The 17,652-nt window shown below is 36.1% G+C and overlaps 2 protein-coding genes and 2 non-coding genes across 4 annotated transcripts; all 4 read right to left on the bottom strand.

The window, feature by feature from the left end:
• Nucleotides 1–1,164: 1,164 nt before the first annotated feature.
• LOC113299253 (receptor like protein 29-like) lies at nucleotides 1,165–2,604 on the bottom strand. Its single transcript, XM_026548277.1, has one exon. It carries the CDS (start codon nucleotides 2,602–2,604, stop codon nucleotides 1,165–1,167), a length of 1,440 nt encoding a protein of 479 aa, XP_026404062.1.
• A 485-nt stretch (nucleotides 2,605–3,089) lies between these two features.
• LOC113328362 (adenylate kinase isoenzyme 6 homolog) lies at nucleotides 3,090–7,982 on the bottom strand. Its single transcript, XM_026575477.1, has 3 exons — nucleotides 7,740–7,982; nucleotides 7,510–7,655; nucleotides 3,090–3,609 (listed from the first exon to the last, which is right to left on the bottom strand). Exons 1-3 carry the CDS (start codon nucleotides 7,923–7,925, stop codon nucleotides 3,423–3,425), a joined length of 519 nt encoding a protein of 172 aa, XP_026431262.1. The 5' UTR covers nucleotides 7,926–7,982; the 3' UTR covers nucleotides 3,090–3,422.
• A 3,256-nt stretch (nucleotides 7,983–11,238) lies between these two features.
• TRNAT-UGU lies at nucleotides 11,239–11,310 on the bottom strand. The gene has a single exon. It is a non-coding gene; the product is annotated as a tRNA-Thr (tRNA).
• A 7-nt stretch (nucleotides 11,311–11,317) lies between these two features.
• Nucleotides 11,318–11,389, bottom strand: TRNAP-AGG. The gene has a single exon. It is a non-coding gene; the product is annotated as a tRNA-Pro (tRNA).
• Between the last annotated feature and the right edge of the window lie 6,263 nt (nucleotides 11,390–17,652).

Raw genomic sequence — 17,652 nt, 5'->3', positions numbered from 1 at the left:
TGCCAGAAATTAGTTTTGTTTCTGATTTTTCGAATGACTTCAGGCTTCGTATCCAACTATAAGCCATCGACATACATACAGATGCTATTCAATGGGAAATGATATGAATGAGTTCAAGTGATTGACATATGCACAGACTCTATATTGAATGATTGTCCTCCTTGTACAGTTATTTATTTACTTTACAGTTTACATTTTTATCACTGCTTTTCTGTAGTGTTTTTACCACACAAACCTAATATGTACAGCAAAAAGGGGAGTAAAAGAAAGAGAAAATAAGTAGGGTCTGTCCTCTCTCCCTAGTCACGTCTGTAGTATGTGCATAACTTCATTCCCAGATTGATATCATCTATTTTTAGATTCTCTTGTCTTTGGGGGGTCATACTGATACAACCATGCTTTTGCTTGCCTTCGGTTTTAATGAAGGCCAAAAAAGGCATCTCATCCGGAGATCGGAGTTTATTGGGGTTCCAAGTCATACGACTAAAGCATTAAATTGAGTATTAAAAAAGACACACGTGTGCATCCTGCTTAGAATTTGTCAGTCAGATATTGAATGTGCCTAACAATTTATGTCTATTTCCCTTACTAGCTAATTTTGATGAGACCTGTGAGAGGTCACTGGTGATATGCAAGTTTCCCTTATTGACAACTATCAGCTGTACGGATTAATCCATAATATCCTGTTCAAAAAACAAATGAAAGGGTCAGGTGTAGGTGTAGGGCAAATAATGGAGTGACAGTCGGATGAGTAGAGGGATTGAGAGATCCAATCAAAGCGTGCTGGTGCTGTTTTCTCACTTTTCATCTACTTGACTGGGAGAAAAAAAACGTCCTTACAGGGTAAGGGTTGTGCCCTGTGGCTGTGGGGGTTAAGGTCAGTCTGAGGGACACCTGCCATTGAAACTTATGACCACTCACTCCATCCCCACAAACAGGGTCCATTGCCCCAGCTTTTTGTTCTTCTTTTTTTGAAAATGGGGTTTTAACACAAGTTCAGAGAATCAAAACTGCTGCTAAATTTACCTGGAAACTTTGCAAAAATAAAATAAAAAAATATTGCATTAAACTCAACTTATGAAACAACTCGCAGCTAGCTTGAAGTTGCAGAGAAAACTACAGAAAACCAGGCAAGTTCCTTAATTCCATGACAGTATGCAAAAACTAAACTAAAAAAATGCTCGACAAAATGCCCAAAAGAGTAAGAAAACTAAATAAACTGGAGAATCCACGTGATGGAGAAGCTGCTGCACCAGCTTTTTTGTTGAATGGCGGTTGTTGAATAAGATAACCATTACTTGATCCACAAATGTTCACAGTACTAGCAATCTTTTTATCATCAAGAATTTGAGAGGATGCGTTTAAACAAAGTTTTGGGTTTCCACTTAAATCAAGATTTCTTCCTAATCTCTTCAAGAAACCAACATTAAAAGGAACAACACCACTTAACATATTCCTACTCAAATTCAAATGATATATATGTGACAGATTACTCAAACCAGCCGGAATCTCACCGGTTAATCTGTTGTTTTCAAGTGATAATGTAGTCAGATTCATAAGATGAGATATACTCGTCGGAATCGTTCCTGAGAAACCAGAATTACCAAGTCTAAGTTCTTGTAACTTAACTAAATTCCCGAGCTCATTTGGTAATGATGACATGAACATTGAGTTACCATCCATTAACAAGTACTGTAAGCTAACCAGCTTTGTTATTCCTTGTGGGAAGGATTTTCCTTTAAGTCTGTTATTACCAAGAGCCAGAAATACCAACAACTTGAGGTTTTCAATTGTTTCCGGGACGATTCCGGTGAGTGCATTCGAGCTTAAATCGAGTTTTTGAAGTAGACCCAAGTTTCCGATTGTTGGTGGGATTGAACCAGAAAGTGAATTATAACTCAAATCAAGTCCTAGAAGGTTTTTAAGGTTACCCATTTGGTTAGGAATAGTTCCAACCAGAGAATTATAGCTTAAATCAAGATGTATAAGAGATTGTAAACTAAAGATTTCCACTGGGATTTTTCCGTTCAGTTGGCTTTGTGACAATGTTAGGATTTCAAGAGATTTTAGTGAAGATATTTGTGGGGGAACTGGACCTACTAAAGCTTGGTTTGATCTTAGACTCAACTGTTGAAGTGTTGAAGATGAAGAGGAGATGATTTCCAGAGTTGTTCTAGTGAAAGTGAAGCAGTGAAGGAAGAAAGCTGATTCAAGGCAAGGAAGATTGAAGATTTGAGCTGGAAATGTAGCTGTTTTTTTGCAAGTTGTATTGGGTGGAGAACCGAAATCAAGTCTAATAACATGGAAATGAGTATCTCCTCTGTTGTTAGTTTTGCATTCTAAGCCAGGCCATGAAGAACCTGGCTTGCATGGATATGGATTAGAAACTCTCCAGTTCCTATCAGAAGACATGGATTCCATGATTTTAAACAGAGTTTCTTGTTCAAATGGGTCCATGTTTGTTTCAACGGTATTGTTTTTGTTGATTGGGTTCTGATTCTTTGTTGGATAATGAACCCCATTAGACAGAAAACAAGGTAAAGAGAATAAGAAGATGAGTAGAGGAATGATCTGAATAGTAGTAAGTGGGAGTGGTGGAGGCATTGTTGAGTTCGAGAGATGATGCATTCAAGGGATTTAGTTGTTTGGACTGTGGATGATGATTCCTTTTTCAGTATTGGAGGAGTGAAGATGATGTGGGATGGTGGGGTCAAAGAACATCCAAGTCATCATGACTTTTTGACCGAAAAGGTTGACCAGAAATGATAGTTGAGGTGTGCTTGGTTATTTCGACTTGGATTTAAGGACTTCCAGGGTTATAACTTGAACAGAAATCTGTATAATATGTATAAGAGATTGTAATAAGGAATCAGCATATATCATGTAATTTCAATCCATTATGCTGAATACTATCTTAAAGCTTTCAGATTGCTGAATACAAAATGTACCAGTTCAAGAATACCATGAGGCATACAAAGACACCCAGAAAGATTTTCTTATGGTAAGTACAGAAATTAGGCCAGGAATAAATGTAGTATTAAAGCACGTTTATATGGCAGGCGCAAAACTTCCACAATAATCTACATAAATCCTCAAGAAGGGTCTACATAATGCCACCTAATCTACATAAGCGTTTTCAGTTTGAAGAATCACAATTCCATCAACCAGCTTCCAGGAAAGAAATAACAGCTATAATAATCAACACCCAAATTTCGAACAGCATATAAAGACGGAAAATCTGAACTAAAGCAACTAATGTGTAGTATAGTCAGAAAATCTGTTTACACTGGTTGCTCCTAGGTAAGCTCATACAAAATCAAACCAATATATTGCATTTGAAAACTAAAAAGATAATGCAAAGGTTCTTAGATTTTCTCTAATAATAACTAATTACGAGAGATACCAAGATCCCAGCCATGAGTTTAGGATGTTGGATGCCAACTCCTAATCCAGTCAGACAATGTGGTGACATTCTTACTTATGTCATCGACGCAATTGCTCACCAACGGTACAACAATGTCCTCTGGGTAACTGGATCTTGCCTCTTCCAGTAACACTTGAAAGATTTCACATTCAATATTGTTTGTAAGCTTTGATCCCATGTAACCTCTGCAATATAAATCCCATTTGTTAACAACGATAAGTAAAGGCAACCAGTAGAATCAAGGTTTCATAAAGAAGTCGAGGCATTCAAGGGCCTCGAGGCAAAATGGTCCAGCTATGTGTCAGACAACTACACAGTTTAATGCATTATGTGGGGGCATGCCTTATCAGCATGGAATTTTTTTCAAGACAAACAAAGTTAAGCTAAAGAACACCAGAAAAAAGTTGGTGAGCAGAAATGTTCTTTACAGATATCTGTAAGAGGTACTCTGAGAGAGGTTCTTTACAGGTATCTAATAATTACTGTGCCTTTAAAATTTTAAAAAAGAAACACAACATATGGTTATGAGCAGAAATCCCCATGTCTTGCCTCCTCCTAGCTGAGAAGAATGAAGAACAATCAGGCAAGTAATGACCAAGACATACTTGGTTGAACATTTTCAGTCTTTCCCAAATATGAAAGGATGCTCAAGTGTTGAATTGAAAACTAAAATCATTTGATCCACAACATACTTTATTACATGATGACATTTCTATAAATTTCCCAAACATATGTCAGTTCTAAGTAATTAAGAATGTCCAATTTTCTAAATGTTAGATTCCATTTTTTTTTCCTTTTTCGGTCTTGTGATTCCTTGAGGCACCACACCACCTTGTCCAACTAAACTACATCTCGCCGCATAAACAGCGCATTTCAAAACCTTTAGTAAAATCTAGAACACTGTCAATTAATCTACTCTAAGCAAAATATGGTATAAAACAGTTACAGAAGTTCTAATTCACATGCTACTCAAGTGGTATACAACATAAATTTGAACCAAAGCAAAAGGGACCTTGATTAAGCAGTTGAGCTACTTTCATTCATTTGTTGGCTATAAGATGCATAGGGACATTTAGTTTTTGATGATTCTAAAAGGATACTATTACCCAAGCTACATTAAGGCGTAGATTCACACAACAAACGTGTAAAAGGTGCAGATTAACCGCCACGGACAGTCGCCACCAACGAGCGAAGAAGAAAACCACCACTCAGAACATTTCCACCAACAATAGCTGCTAATTACTAGTTACTAGGAACAACAAATACACCGGTAATTGCATAGCCAATTTGATCAAGACATCTAACAACCAAAGACTTGTGTGAGGCTCCAAATGTTTATCTAAAGCATGTTTGCTGGATCAGATAATCTTATGCATAATTGATCTATTTATCTTCAGTAAAACTAATATAATAAGTAGCTCAATTTTAAACTTTTTATCTTGTTCACTTGGTGACAGCCTTTCTTTCACTCGTTTGATGGTGACTATTTGTGGCAATTTATCTACGATTCATGCATGCATATTGTGTGAATCTATGCCTAAATGTAACTTGCGTAATAATATCCTTTTAAAACCATCCTAATGAAACCTTCGAAGTAAAAGAACCTATATTGTTGGATATTTACATATTAACTGCTTCATGTTACCTAGGTAAGCTTGAATTACCAAGCCTTTGTTAGTAATAATAGGACAGCTCAGTAATTCGCCTCGAAAATTTTGCCTAAGAGGCTAAAGACTAGAGCAGCACATGCAGAAATTCGTCTATGCTATCCGAAGATTATCTGTAACTTCAACAAAATAAAAATGAAAAAACTAAATTTTGTAATTCAGCAAGTCAGAACCCTAGATTTTGTAGTTCAATGTTGAACAGTTACTCTACCTTCTGCTTTCCTTCAGGAAAATGAATTTACTTTACAAAGGCAAATCCAAACATGACTGCCGAGAGATAAGAAACCTGGAAATTTGGCGTATGTTTGTGAAACATATACCACTAAGAATGACTGCCTGATAGAGACTGCGGGAATCCATACTCTATAGTCTAAGAAAAAGTGGTGTCTATGATAGTTATCTCCAGGCTTGGACGGCTGAGATCATGCCACGGCCCATTACAACCAACACTAGTTCTGCTCGAATAACCTCTATCATGGCTAATCATCGGATTATAAATCCTAAATTAAATTGATTCCTAAATTTTCTCGATAATTCTTAAGTCAACCTGATTACTAAATTTTCTCGCTAATTCCTAATTTAAACGAATTGCTAACTTAAAAGAATTATAATTGTAACTAACTTATTCTCCTGTGTAGATTTATAACTTCCCATTATCATTTTTAAGTTTTAACTCCCAAAATATCTAACAAGATTAAGCACAGTTGCGAGTTTATGGATTCATTTCGAGTGTTTTGAATTGTCAACAGCTTAAAAAAATCCTTTCTGTACGTACCATATTGTAATTTTTTCTATCAATCCAAGATGGGTACTTGATGGATTAAATGATATCATTGCCGGAATATCATAGTCGGAAAAAAGGGTAGTTGACTTATGAATGAATCTTTTAAGCTCAATAATGAAGGAGTAGTCATTTACTAACAAAACCGTCACGCGAAATAATACTTCAGTATGAATTAAAAATGAAAGGGGTAATAGAGAGGGCCAAGCCATGGGCACACTGGGGTCAAGTACTGATACTGAAAAGTTTTTCCTTAAAAAAATTAAGTAGTGAAAGGTAGATGAAAATGAGGTAGAGATGAATGAAATGAAACCAAGCGTTACTAGAATGAAAGCTATAAAGCATACCAAAAGCCACCAATACTAGTCATGAAGTAGAACAACTTTATTGAATTGAGCAATATGGACAAGGAGGATTTTGTAGCAATTTTGGACCACCTTGGAGAGAGACGCTGTATCGATGATCTGCTGGCATTTTCTCAGCCAGGAGTGTTCCCTAAATTCCATGGATCGAAACTCAAAAACCTACACAAAGTTAATCAGCCCGACTAGCTATCCATCAAGCTTCCAGCATGACATCAGATATTATTAGAAGACACGTGAGTTAACTAATCAAGGTTGGCTAACATAAGTCAAGTACCCATCTAATGTAACTCATCTATGATATTCCGACTATAAAATATATCATGGAATATCCAAGATGGTACTTGATGGATTAAATAATATCATGGATAACTAATCAAGCTATGACTAAAGTTAATATCATAGTCGGAACCATTCTAGAACTAAAGGAAAGTAGCATTTAGATACTTTATGTTTGGCTAACATAAGTTAACTTATCTCCAGGCCAAACTCCAACGATACTACCCACAGTAAAGTTAGTACCGACAATCCTACCGCGGTTAAATGAATTAAAAACGTACTGAAGTTCATTCCAGAAAAAAAAATACGACAATGCTACGGTGAAATTCGCATCGACCATCCTACAACCGATAAGTTAATTCCAAACAAAATACTGACATTAATAGGTTTTGAGTACTTACATTTTCACTATCACGTTAAAGCTTAAAATATCCTGCAAACCTTTAAACAGACATCACACATCCTGAAGCTCAGAAATTAACTTCCTTGGAACAACCGTATTTGCATAAATGAGAATAACACAATCCCTAGCTAACATACAAATAGCAAAACAATACAGTCAGTATAAGCTGATCTAGACAAGGCACGACTATGTAACCCGAAAACTAACCTTAACGTAGCTGACTTAAACAGATTCCTAATTGCCGGAACCATAGACCCTAACTTACCTTTAACAGTGAAAGAATCAAAACTTCAAAACTATAAATTGAAGAAACTAAAGTTTTTAAGAAGCTAAGTTTAACCTAATCTTAGTCGTAGGCCCCGGATAATCCTAGTGATACCTAGTAGCTCACTAACTGAACACCAGCCTCGGAATACAATACGGCCATGAACTCTAGAACTAAATACATGTCAGGTATGGCAATCCATTACTCAAGAACTTATTTCATGTCAGTTTAACTCAAACCCAAATCAGAATAAAATCTAGTTTTTTAATTTAATATTAGAGATGTATCTGGTAAAAAAAAAAAGAAGATTTAGAAATGGTGTAAATACCTGCTACTCAAGCGGTCATACAAGACAGAGTTATCAGTTTGAAGAACCACAACTCTATCAAACCAACGCTCAGGAAAAAAATCACAACCATGATAATCAACAATGTTTCCACCTTGTTCCATTATATCCTCAAGTTCATCACAGACCTATAGCACAACACAGAATTTTTCAATTTAAAATCTAAACAAATCAATATAGAACTGTAAAAGAGAAATGATTAAGGTTTTTACCAAGTCTTCATTGATGATGTGACATTCTAATTCATCATCCCAACCATCATGTAAATTCTTCTCCTTAACAAGATCTCCGATGTTAATATGACGAAATCCAGTAGCATCACTTAATAGAGATGATGTTGTTGTTTTTCCTGTTCCTGGTGTTCCTGTTACTAAAATATTAGGTTTCGTTCTGCCCATTTTTATTTTTTTCTGCACCACCTCTTCTTCTCTTCATTTCTCTCTGATTCTTCTAAGTTAAACCCTAAATATTGGGGGTTATCTTCAGTTCTTGTCTTAAGCACCCGTTTATTCGCCCATTTTTTACTAGGGGCAACCACTGGTTGGACATGTCTTGGAGACTTGGACTATGCTTTTACCCTTGATGGAACATGGAGGAGACTGCCCAAATGAGCAATAGGATAAAATGAGCAAGAAGGTGAAGAATGCCAACCATTTTAAAGAAAATGGATTGGAAGATGCTCCTCGTTTTCTGAAGTGCGCAGCCGTTAGCTGGTCAATGACACAACAACTTTTTAGAACATCAAATGTAAATGCACAAATTAGCTCAAATTCATTACCTAGCGCACTATCGGTGTACTGCTTAATGGAAGCCTGATTTAGATTTCAAGAGATAAATGTAACCAGTTACAGAACTGTAGGAAGAGTTATCAAGCTAAAAACAGCAGCTACAGTTCTACCCAATACAGTTGATAGACTTATAAAAAAAGAGCGAGAGGCATCCTACCAAAGTCAAAACTCGACTCTGCTGCACTCCCCATTCAGCTTAAATATCATCAAATGTAATTTTATGTCCTGCAGGAGGATAGCAGTAGCTTCCAGCTTTTCCTAGGCGAGCACCGCCATAACCTCTGAAGCAAGAATTTTCAGAACTTTGTCGAGTACCCCGTACCCGTTCTTCCAACATCAAGGTACACTGGCACAGAATCCTTAATTGTCAATGAGGTACCGCCGACTTCTTGTCCATCCAAATCAAGAGCTCTTGTGGAAAGCTTGGAGACTGAAAAACTCAATTAAAGCAGTCCCCGAAGGAAGACCAGTTTTGTGATCATCTGGAATGTCCATCTGAACCTTGGACACCAGATTTGCAAGTTCGGAAATGCTTTTTTAGGAAGCTCCAGATCTGGTCAGTTCCAGAAGAATTACCAAAACCTTGGACACAAAGGGTTTCACGGACAATGCCAGGTTCAACAGGACAGCTCTTCAAGTCTCTGACATTCCACTTAACTGCCTGCTTTGCAGCTTCTCCATTTGCAAACTCAACATGGACAATTCTCCCGAAAGTTCCACACTCGTCGTAAGAGAAACGCACGTCAGCAATATCCCCAACATTTTCAAAGAAGTCCATCACATGAGATTTATTAATGGAAAGTGGTACGTTCTTGAGAGTTGAGAGGAAGTGTTTTTGATGCTCCAGTGCCTTTCGCTTTACGATAAAGTTCAACAGGACTGCCCAATAAGCCTTATCCCATTTAGCCTTTCTTCCTTCTTTGCAGCTTCTTCAGTTAAAAACTCAATATGGCCACATCCGCTGAACTTTCCATCCACGTTATAAGATAAATGCACATCAACAATTTCCCCGGCCTCTTTAAATAACTTGATCACATCAGATTTATCAGGAAATATGGTAGGCCCTTCATGACAAGTCTTTTTGATGCTGCTCCAGTAGTCCGTTCCAGTTGAGGGGAAAGTTTAATGGTGTAGCCCAACAAGTCTAGGCGCTGAAATTTTATTGCTTTGTTTAAAGCTTCTTCAGTTGCAAACTCAACAAGGGCAAAGCTAACTCTGAGCTTTCCATCCTTACCTTTATAAAAACAGAGACGCACACCAACAATATCATCCCCAACCTGTTTAAAGAAGTCAATCACATGAGATTTATCGATGGAAACTGGCAACTTGCTGGCTATAAGTGTTTTTGATGCTGCGGTTCTTTTCACTAGCTTGGCTGAAGCAAATGCACCAACAATAGTTCGTTTTCAAAACTCATCACAAGACATATCAGAAAACGCCTTGACATTAGAAAAACCCAAGTGGAATAATCTGGAACAAAAAAAAAAAGAGTTAATAAATAAAAATGCGCCCACCGTGGGGCTCGAAACTCATCACGAGACATATCAGAAAACGCCTTGACATTAGAAAAACACAAGTGCAATAATCTGGAGCAAAAAAAAAAAGAGTTAATAAATAAAAATGCCTTGACATTAGAGAAACACAAGTGCAATAATCTGGAACAAAAAAAAAAGAGTTAATAATTAAAAATGCGCCCACCGTACCCACGACCACAAAACAAGGTTAAGAGCCTTGCGCTCTACCAACTGAGCTAGACGGGCATGTTGCACTTACATTTTTTGATAGAAATAGATGGGAGTGAGTAAGGATCACAAAGAGGCACTTCACTGATAGTCACCCATGGAGCAGATTTATGAGGAGGGTTAAGACCACTTGTTTAATTCCTTTGCATATTCCAACTCAAGATGCAACAAAGATGGACGAAAAGTCAAAAGCTCGACCAAAACTGTGGTATAGTTTGCAAATAGCTATAACCAAAATACAAACAAGGAATGCCAAAACTTTTACTGGATCATGAAACAGATATTAAACGCTCATGACTGCAAAAGTAATCATAAATTAAGGAGCTGAAGGCAGGCAACTAAATCAACCATCACAGTGAGCTAGTTAGGAAGATATTGATTTGTTTTCCTGCAGAAATCTACAGAAAGGCAACTGCTTTAGATAATATTAACTACACGATCAATTACGGCATTCTGCTAACAACAAATTTCTATTGTGCAGATCCTAATAACTAGAATGTGTATTCCAATATCGACTTTCCAACGCTCCTTATGCCATCCATACATACTCCATTCAATAGAAACATTTTTCTCTGCGATTCTTTGATACACATGCTTAAACCATAGTAAACAGAAACTTGGTTCCTCATGTCTCAAACCACTTTCATAACACGGGGAGATATTACGATGAATTCATCAAAACCAAAACCTCAACGAAGCAGTATACCAACTTAAATTAAACAATGATACGCAACACAAGAACAGTACATATACCTTTCGCCCCAACCCACTTAGTAGCAATCATTAATAGATTTCTCTCTGTGGCCCAAGTTTGAGTAACAAGATCTCCATTCAGATTGCTTATCGTTTTAGACAATTGTCTTCACATAATTAGCGAAATTGAAATGCGTCAACAAGTCCATTCTTTCAAAATAAAAAGTGAGCCGATATATGATTCCTAAGTACAATGTTTTTCAACCAACTCTTTTCAGAAGAAAGGACATTCAAACATTAACAAACAAGCAAAATTATTGTCTTGCAGAGCAGGACAGAATTTTCGTCCACTATAATAAATGAAACCTTCAGTTTACAAGACCGACGCCAAGCAAAACTATTGTCTTGCAGAGCAGGCCAATTTTCGTCCACTATAATAAATGAAACTCATTCGGCTCGATCTTGCAATCGTTCAAACAACAAAAAATTGCCCTCACGCAGGATTGAACTGCGGACCTTCAGTTTACAAGACTGACGCTCTACCACTGAGCTATAAGGGCAACGGATGGGGCATTCCGAGAATTGAACTCGGGACCTCTCGCACCCTAAGCGAGAATCATACCACTAGACCAAATGCCCTGTTGTTGCCTAAATGGTAGAAACAAAGCTTTTATACGTTTCACCTAAGTTGAAAGCTAAGGGCTCTACATCTAAATAACGCAATAACGACTGGTTTTAAATTGGCAAAAGAAAATGAAACAGAGTCAACATTGTTCTTTGAATTGAGCATTATGGATGCGTGATCGATCTCTGTAGTTGAGCAGGAAAATTAGAATTTAGGTAACTTACAAGTGTGCCGACAAAACCAAATACGGTTATATGGGTTACCTTGCATGGTTTTTGTTAGTTAAATAGGTAAACATGGTTTGATAAATATTACGTACTGTTAAGTTTCAACAACATCACAACTCAAGAGCCTATGTCATAAAGACCCGATGAGGATTCTTTTCTCGTTACGGGTATAGAAAGAAGTTGATAAAGGTATCAGATTAATAATAAGGATAACTCAAGATTAAGGAATTTGGCAGCCCACAAATACAGAGACAACCACATTGAGAAAGACAACAAGTAGAATAGAAGTTCAAATGCAGATATCATTAGGTTGCCACACGAGCTCAAAATAAAGGAAGCAACTCCGGAGGTTAAATTAGTAGTTCTGCTTAGAATCCCCTCCAAACTGGATGAGTTTGTTAGATAATTAGGTTTAAACATGAGCAAAGAGTCAGGCCATTTACTTTGGTTGTCATGCATCGGCTTCACAAACTCAGAGGCTCAATCCTTCACCCAGGAAAAGAAACAGAACAATACGGAGGAAACTTTTTAGCAGAAATAGACGGCCAGGCAACAAGATCACAGAAACGAAATGATATATAGAAACGTTTTAGCAGAAATATATGTCCAGGCAACAAAATCACAGGAACGTAAGAAAACAAGAACGGACAAATGAATAAATAAATAAGGTTATTTCTTACGAATTATCTCTCTTATGAAGCCGAAACAATTATCTTTCACTATAATTCCATTGTGAAGGGACCAGTTGTATGCCTGTATCACCCCCAAGAAAAAATCTTTATAACTACAAACATCAACCTAATTACATTCCGCTACCCAGATTTTAGTTTAACCGCCGAAGTGTTCAGTTGACTCTATCTTCACCGTTTATTAGGTACGAACACCCACAGCTCACTTGACCCTCCTCTTGGCAGGTAAAATCTCATCACCTGGTGAAATTTTAGGAACCAACAAACACTCTACAAAGTATTCATCTTTAAAGAAACAATAAATAAACACACAACTAAGAAAGGTTAACACAGGTAATACTGCAGCTAGATAGAGAACTAATCACTCACGATTCCTAGCATTAAAGTTCTTAGACCACAATATTAATCCGAAGAGCGATCGAATTACAAGACAATGCATTGGAGTATATGGCACCAAGAGGAGAACAAAATGTATTCGGCTCGATGTTTCTATAAATGAACAATGACAGAAACAAATCCATCAAATTGATAGCAGAATTAGAACTTGATTTTGATAATACCGCGTATAATTGCATCTAAACTTGGTCATGAGTCATGACTCATGAAGTACACATTCTATGGTAGTAGGAGTAAGAGATGAAACAAAGAGTTTACCTGACTCAATTTGATCAATAATGGTGATGGCCCGTTGAACCAAGAATCGCATGTGCGAAGCAATTGCCTCATATGACGTGTTTCCAGACACCTCTCTCAGAATTGATACAAGGTAGCAAGCATATATCAGCTGAGCAAATTGAATTCACCAAACAGAAAGAGAAAACCCTAATTCGGAAAAACAAAAACAAAAACAACAATTTACATATAAACCCTAAAATGTACCTTCATGAGCATGGGAAATGGCTTTAGATTGAATCTTGGTACTTCCGACCCAAATTTTCACCAGCTGAGAGAAAGAGAAATGAAGGATTTTGGGGATTATTAGTGTGCTAAAATCTGCCTGTCTGCCTGTCTTTTCAGTTTTCAGGGTAATTTTTGTTAATGAAGGGATGGAAGTTATTTATTTACGCTCTTCTTGGTACCACAAGTACACTTTAGTTTCATAGAAAGAATTAGGAGAAAAATATGATGAGATCATTTTTAATTTTGTCAGCTGTGATTTTGTCAAAATATTAAGGAGATGAGTAACTTTTACTAGATTACCTCCTTGATCATTTACTTACTTGTTTTGGTAAAAAACATAAGTGTTAAAAATTATTGAAAATTTCCATGAGAATTTTAAACAGGAAATTAAAAAGGAACACTAAAGGGTATGAAAATTTTGGAAGTTTTATCAAATAAATAAACGGAAAAATATTCTAGGATATGAAGTATAAACTTTATCAGGAATTTAACTTTTCCGGCATAAAATAGTTTTCTTTTAAAAAAATGAAGGATAAACAAGAAAGATATTAACACATTTATTTACTGATATACAAATATTCATTAATATTTTGAATAAGATCCCGTTTAAAATGAATGTACCAGTATAAAAGATACCTTGAAATATTAATACATTTATTTCCTGATTGTAAAAATATTCGTTAGATTTTGAATAGGAACTGAGTATATCATGCAGTGGTATGATTTCTTAACTGTTACCCATAACTTTTCTTCCTTTTTTCCATGTTAGCATTCACATTCACCAGCTGCTATCTTACATAAATCTGAGATGTTTAGTGATTCATTAGTCATAAAATTTATGCATAGTTAATGTCACGAGTTAACTGTATTATAATTGCATCATGCATCTAATATTTCTCTAGGGAAGGCATAAGATAAATTGGCCTTTTCTCTTAGTTGGATTGAAGCGTTACATAATTAAATTGTTTGAATGGAAGTGTCAACAACTAAAACTGCGAGGGTCAAGCTCCACTGTTAGACTGTTAGATGCTGATGCGAAACTTTCCTTATTATACAACTAGGTTTAAAGATCGAGTCATAATAATGCAGTTGATAAGCTTGCAAAAGCTAGGTAGAGTTAGTAATATTTACCAAATCCGGTAGCATCATCTGCCTTTAGAGTTGTCTTCAGCGATCAACCACACCATTAGATCTTACACAACTGCAATAATGGGGCCGGGCTAACTGTTGAGTACATCTTGCAGCTGCCATGATTTATTAACTGTTACCCAGTGCTTTTCTTCTATTCTTCCATGTTTGCGTTCATATTCATCAACCAATGTCTTTCCAGAATCCAAAATGCTTCTTAATGATTCATTAGTCATAAAACGTATGCATAGTTAACGCCACGAGTTAATTGCATATTGGTTTGCAATAAGGTTTTGCACAATGCTTCTAAGTTTTTAGTTTTTTCTCTGGAGAAAGCGTCAGACCGTGTCAGAAAAAGAAAATCGTGGGGTCCACAGTAAACAACTGTGGTCTGTAACTTAGGAAACATCTTGTATTATTACCCCTTACCAAGAAAATCCATATTTCTAACCTATCCAAAGAAAGAGACTTATGTGGATCACCATAATAAATTTGTATATGTTGTCACTGAACTAATTATTTTTCATTGGTGTGTTTTCAGCTTCCTAAGGGCAATTCCTATGATAATTACCGAATAATTTTTTTTGGTGAGCTATTTGGATGAACAAATGCGATTGTCTACTATGAAAAATCAGAGCAAAATGAATAAATCTGTTTTTTAGGGCCCATTTTTATTTCTTTTTGATATAAAATATTTTGTAGAATAAAATTACAATATAAAATATTACATTTGGGTGAGATAAAATAGGATAAAAATAATAAAATAATATTTGGGGAACATAAGTTGTACTTGGCGGTTGAAGAAGATCTTCCCGCATATGTAGTTGACACGCGCGTCCCTTGTTGGTCTGCAGTGGACAAACCAACAAATTTGTTGGTTTGACCACTCGTTTTTCATGTTTGTTGATTTCATAGTGGGGAAAAAATGAACAAACTTCATTCCTAAAGGAACACGCCAATGTTCATCTCTTCATCCTCGTAATTTTGAGCTTCATTCTTATCAATCTACTACTTATTCATCACTTCTGGTTTCCACTGTGACGAGTTGTGTCATTTAGATACTAGTAGATTGTGCAAATAAATTCTTTTAGAATCACTTGGTATGTAATTTTCTTTCAATGTGAGGTGTAGCTGACACGGTGGTTTCTAAGGAAAAAAAAAATCTTTTACCAATAAGCACCTTTTTTTCTTTTGGAAACAAGATTCATTTCAGAAATCGCCTTATTTTTGAGATTCAAAAATTGATAGAAATTGATTGATCACTTAACTACTCAAATGAACCAAGCAGAAACCATATTTCAATCACATGGATCGGTGTCATCACCGATGACGTACCATACGTGAGAGCTCTTCTAAACCATCTTTCACATCCTCATATACCATCTACTTTCAATTCTTATATGCTTCAAGCCATCTCCACACAACAAACAACCATTTCTCCCACCAACATCTTTGGATTATAACCCCTCTGCTCCAACTTTCCAGCCTTGAAATCCATCCATACTGACAAAAGCTCGGTTATTACTTCTCACAAAATTGGTTGAAGAACCCTCAAAAGATATTCCATGGGTGTAAAAGACATGTAAAATATGACACTGTTCTAATATCCAAAGAATTAAAAGATACTTTTCTTTGGATATTCTACCCAGATTTTTTGGACCGTAATTATAACCGAATAATATGCCCTTAAAGTGACTTTGTGCTTGATTCTCGAAAAAAGTAAGGGATAGTTTCTTAGTTTGATAATGTCTGGTGGATAAGTGATCGAGTTATAAGAAAGTTGTGTTTCCTGTTTAGATTGTTAGATTAGATATAATCCAACTTGATTAGACCTTTTAGGAAGTTTTTAATTGAGAAAAGAGAAATGAATTTCATAGGTTTTAGGGATTGATTTTGTATAATATACTGAACTATTGTGGATGTTTAAGATTTTGGGATCGAATATCGGAGCCATTGTAGTTACCATTGTCGACATTGATGATAAAGTTCAAGTCACTCAGACTAACAATCAACTTGGTTGAAACTTGTATACTCGAGAGAAGGCACTAATAGATATTTTTCATGAATAAATTTAATAGATAGATTTTGATCTGGTGAATGAATAAGAGACTTAATATTTTTGTCTCCATTTATCTCTTATTAATTGTGATCTTCATATGGTAAAGCAACCTCTTTAATTTTATAGTTCTTGATGAATTTAATGTTAAGATCGACTTGTTTTTCTCGACAGTCGACTAATAAAATATTTTTGGGACTTGATTAGAGCTAGATTATTACACTTAAGAAAACATATGGCAGTTACTTAACAGTCAGTTGTCGTTCTTATATATATTATGTTATGAAACGTACAAAGCAATCGACACTATTTCTTCTTTTTATCACCAACAAAATCTTTTCATAGAAGAGAATGATAAATTTATGTTTAAATACCCACAATGAATACAATACATCATGAATTTTACCTAACCAGCTTCATCTTGCATATTTTGATTGATAGGTGTCGTAAACACTTTGGTATTTTATCTATTGTTTATGTTTTCTTTGCGAGTTTTCTTATAAATTATGTATCTTATGTTTGTTTTTGAGCATATAAGTACTTTGGAGTCATTAGAAGCAAAATAAGGAGAAATCATTCATTTGGATCCAAAGAAGGGGATCAAGGGCTCAATTCCTTGCCCGGAGTCATTGCGCATTGATGGATGCGGAGCTCGGAAGCATACAAGCCATTTAGGGTCGCCCTTATCCAGAAACTGGGTGCCGATAGCAGTTTTGGTTCCTACATGACCCTAAAATTGAGAGAAGTTTCTCAATCATTTACTTAACTTCTCAAATTCAGAGAAGACAGAAAAGAGCCATGGCGGCATTATCATCCAGAGAGTAATTCAGGGGAGGAATGGTCAAGGAATTGTTGGTGATTTTGAGGATCGATGGATAGAAGAAAAGATCTCTCTGTCGGTTTAATGAGTTTGAGAGATGTTCACAGTTCAGGAACATGAAGAATTAGGGTTTGAACTTTGAGGAAATCGATGGTGCTGTTGAACCGAGAAGTGGAATTGAAGTTGTGATGAACTGAGATGAATTTCAGTGGATTAATGGGTTTGTTGGTTGTGATGAATTAATGGGTTCGGATCGATTTGATGGTATTTTGTGGCAGAGATGAGATGAATCTGTGTGGGTTCGTCTTAGACGAGGTTTAAACATCAACGAGATTACATGGAAGCTGTGAAGGTCGGGTTTGAGTCGAATTTGAGAAGCTAACATGGAACTGTAGATGATTTTATGGGAATTGGCTGGAGTTTGATGTTGATGATGTGTGTGTTTGTCTGGCTAAGA

The sequence above is a fragment of the Papaver somniferum genome, chromosome 1 (assembly GCF_003573695.1).
Source record: "Papaver somniferum cultivar HN1 chromosome 1, ASM357369v1, whole genome shotgun sequence".
Taxonomy (NCBI): Eukaryota; Viridiplantae; Streptophyta; class Magnoliopsida; order Ranunculales; family Papaveraceae; genus Papaver; species Papaver somniferum.
Note: the sequence above shows the minus strand (reverse complement) of the source record. Positions and strands in the feature narration are given on the sequence as shown.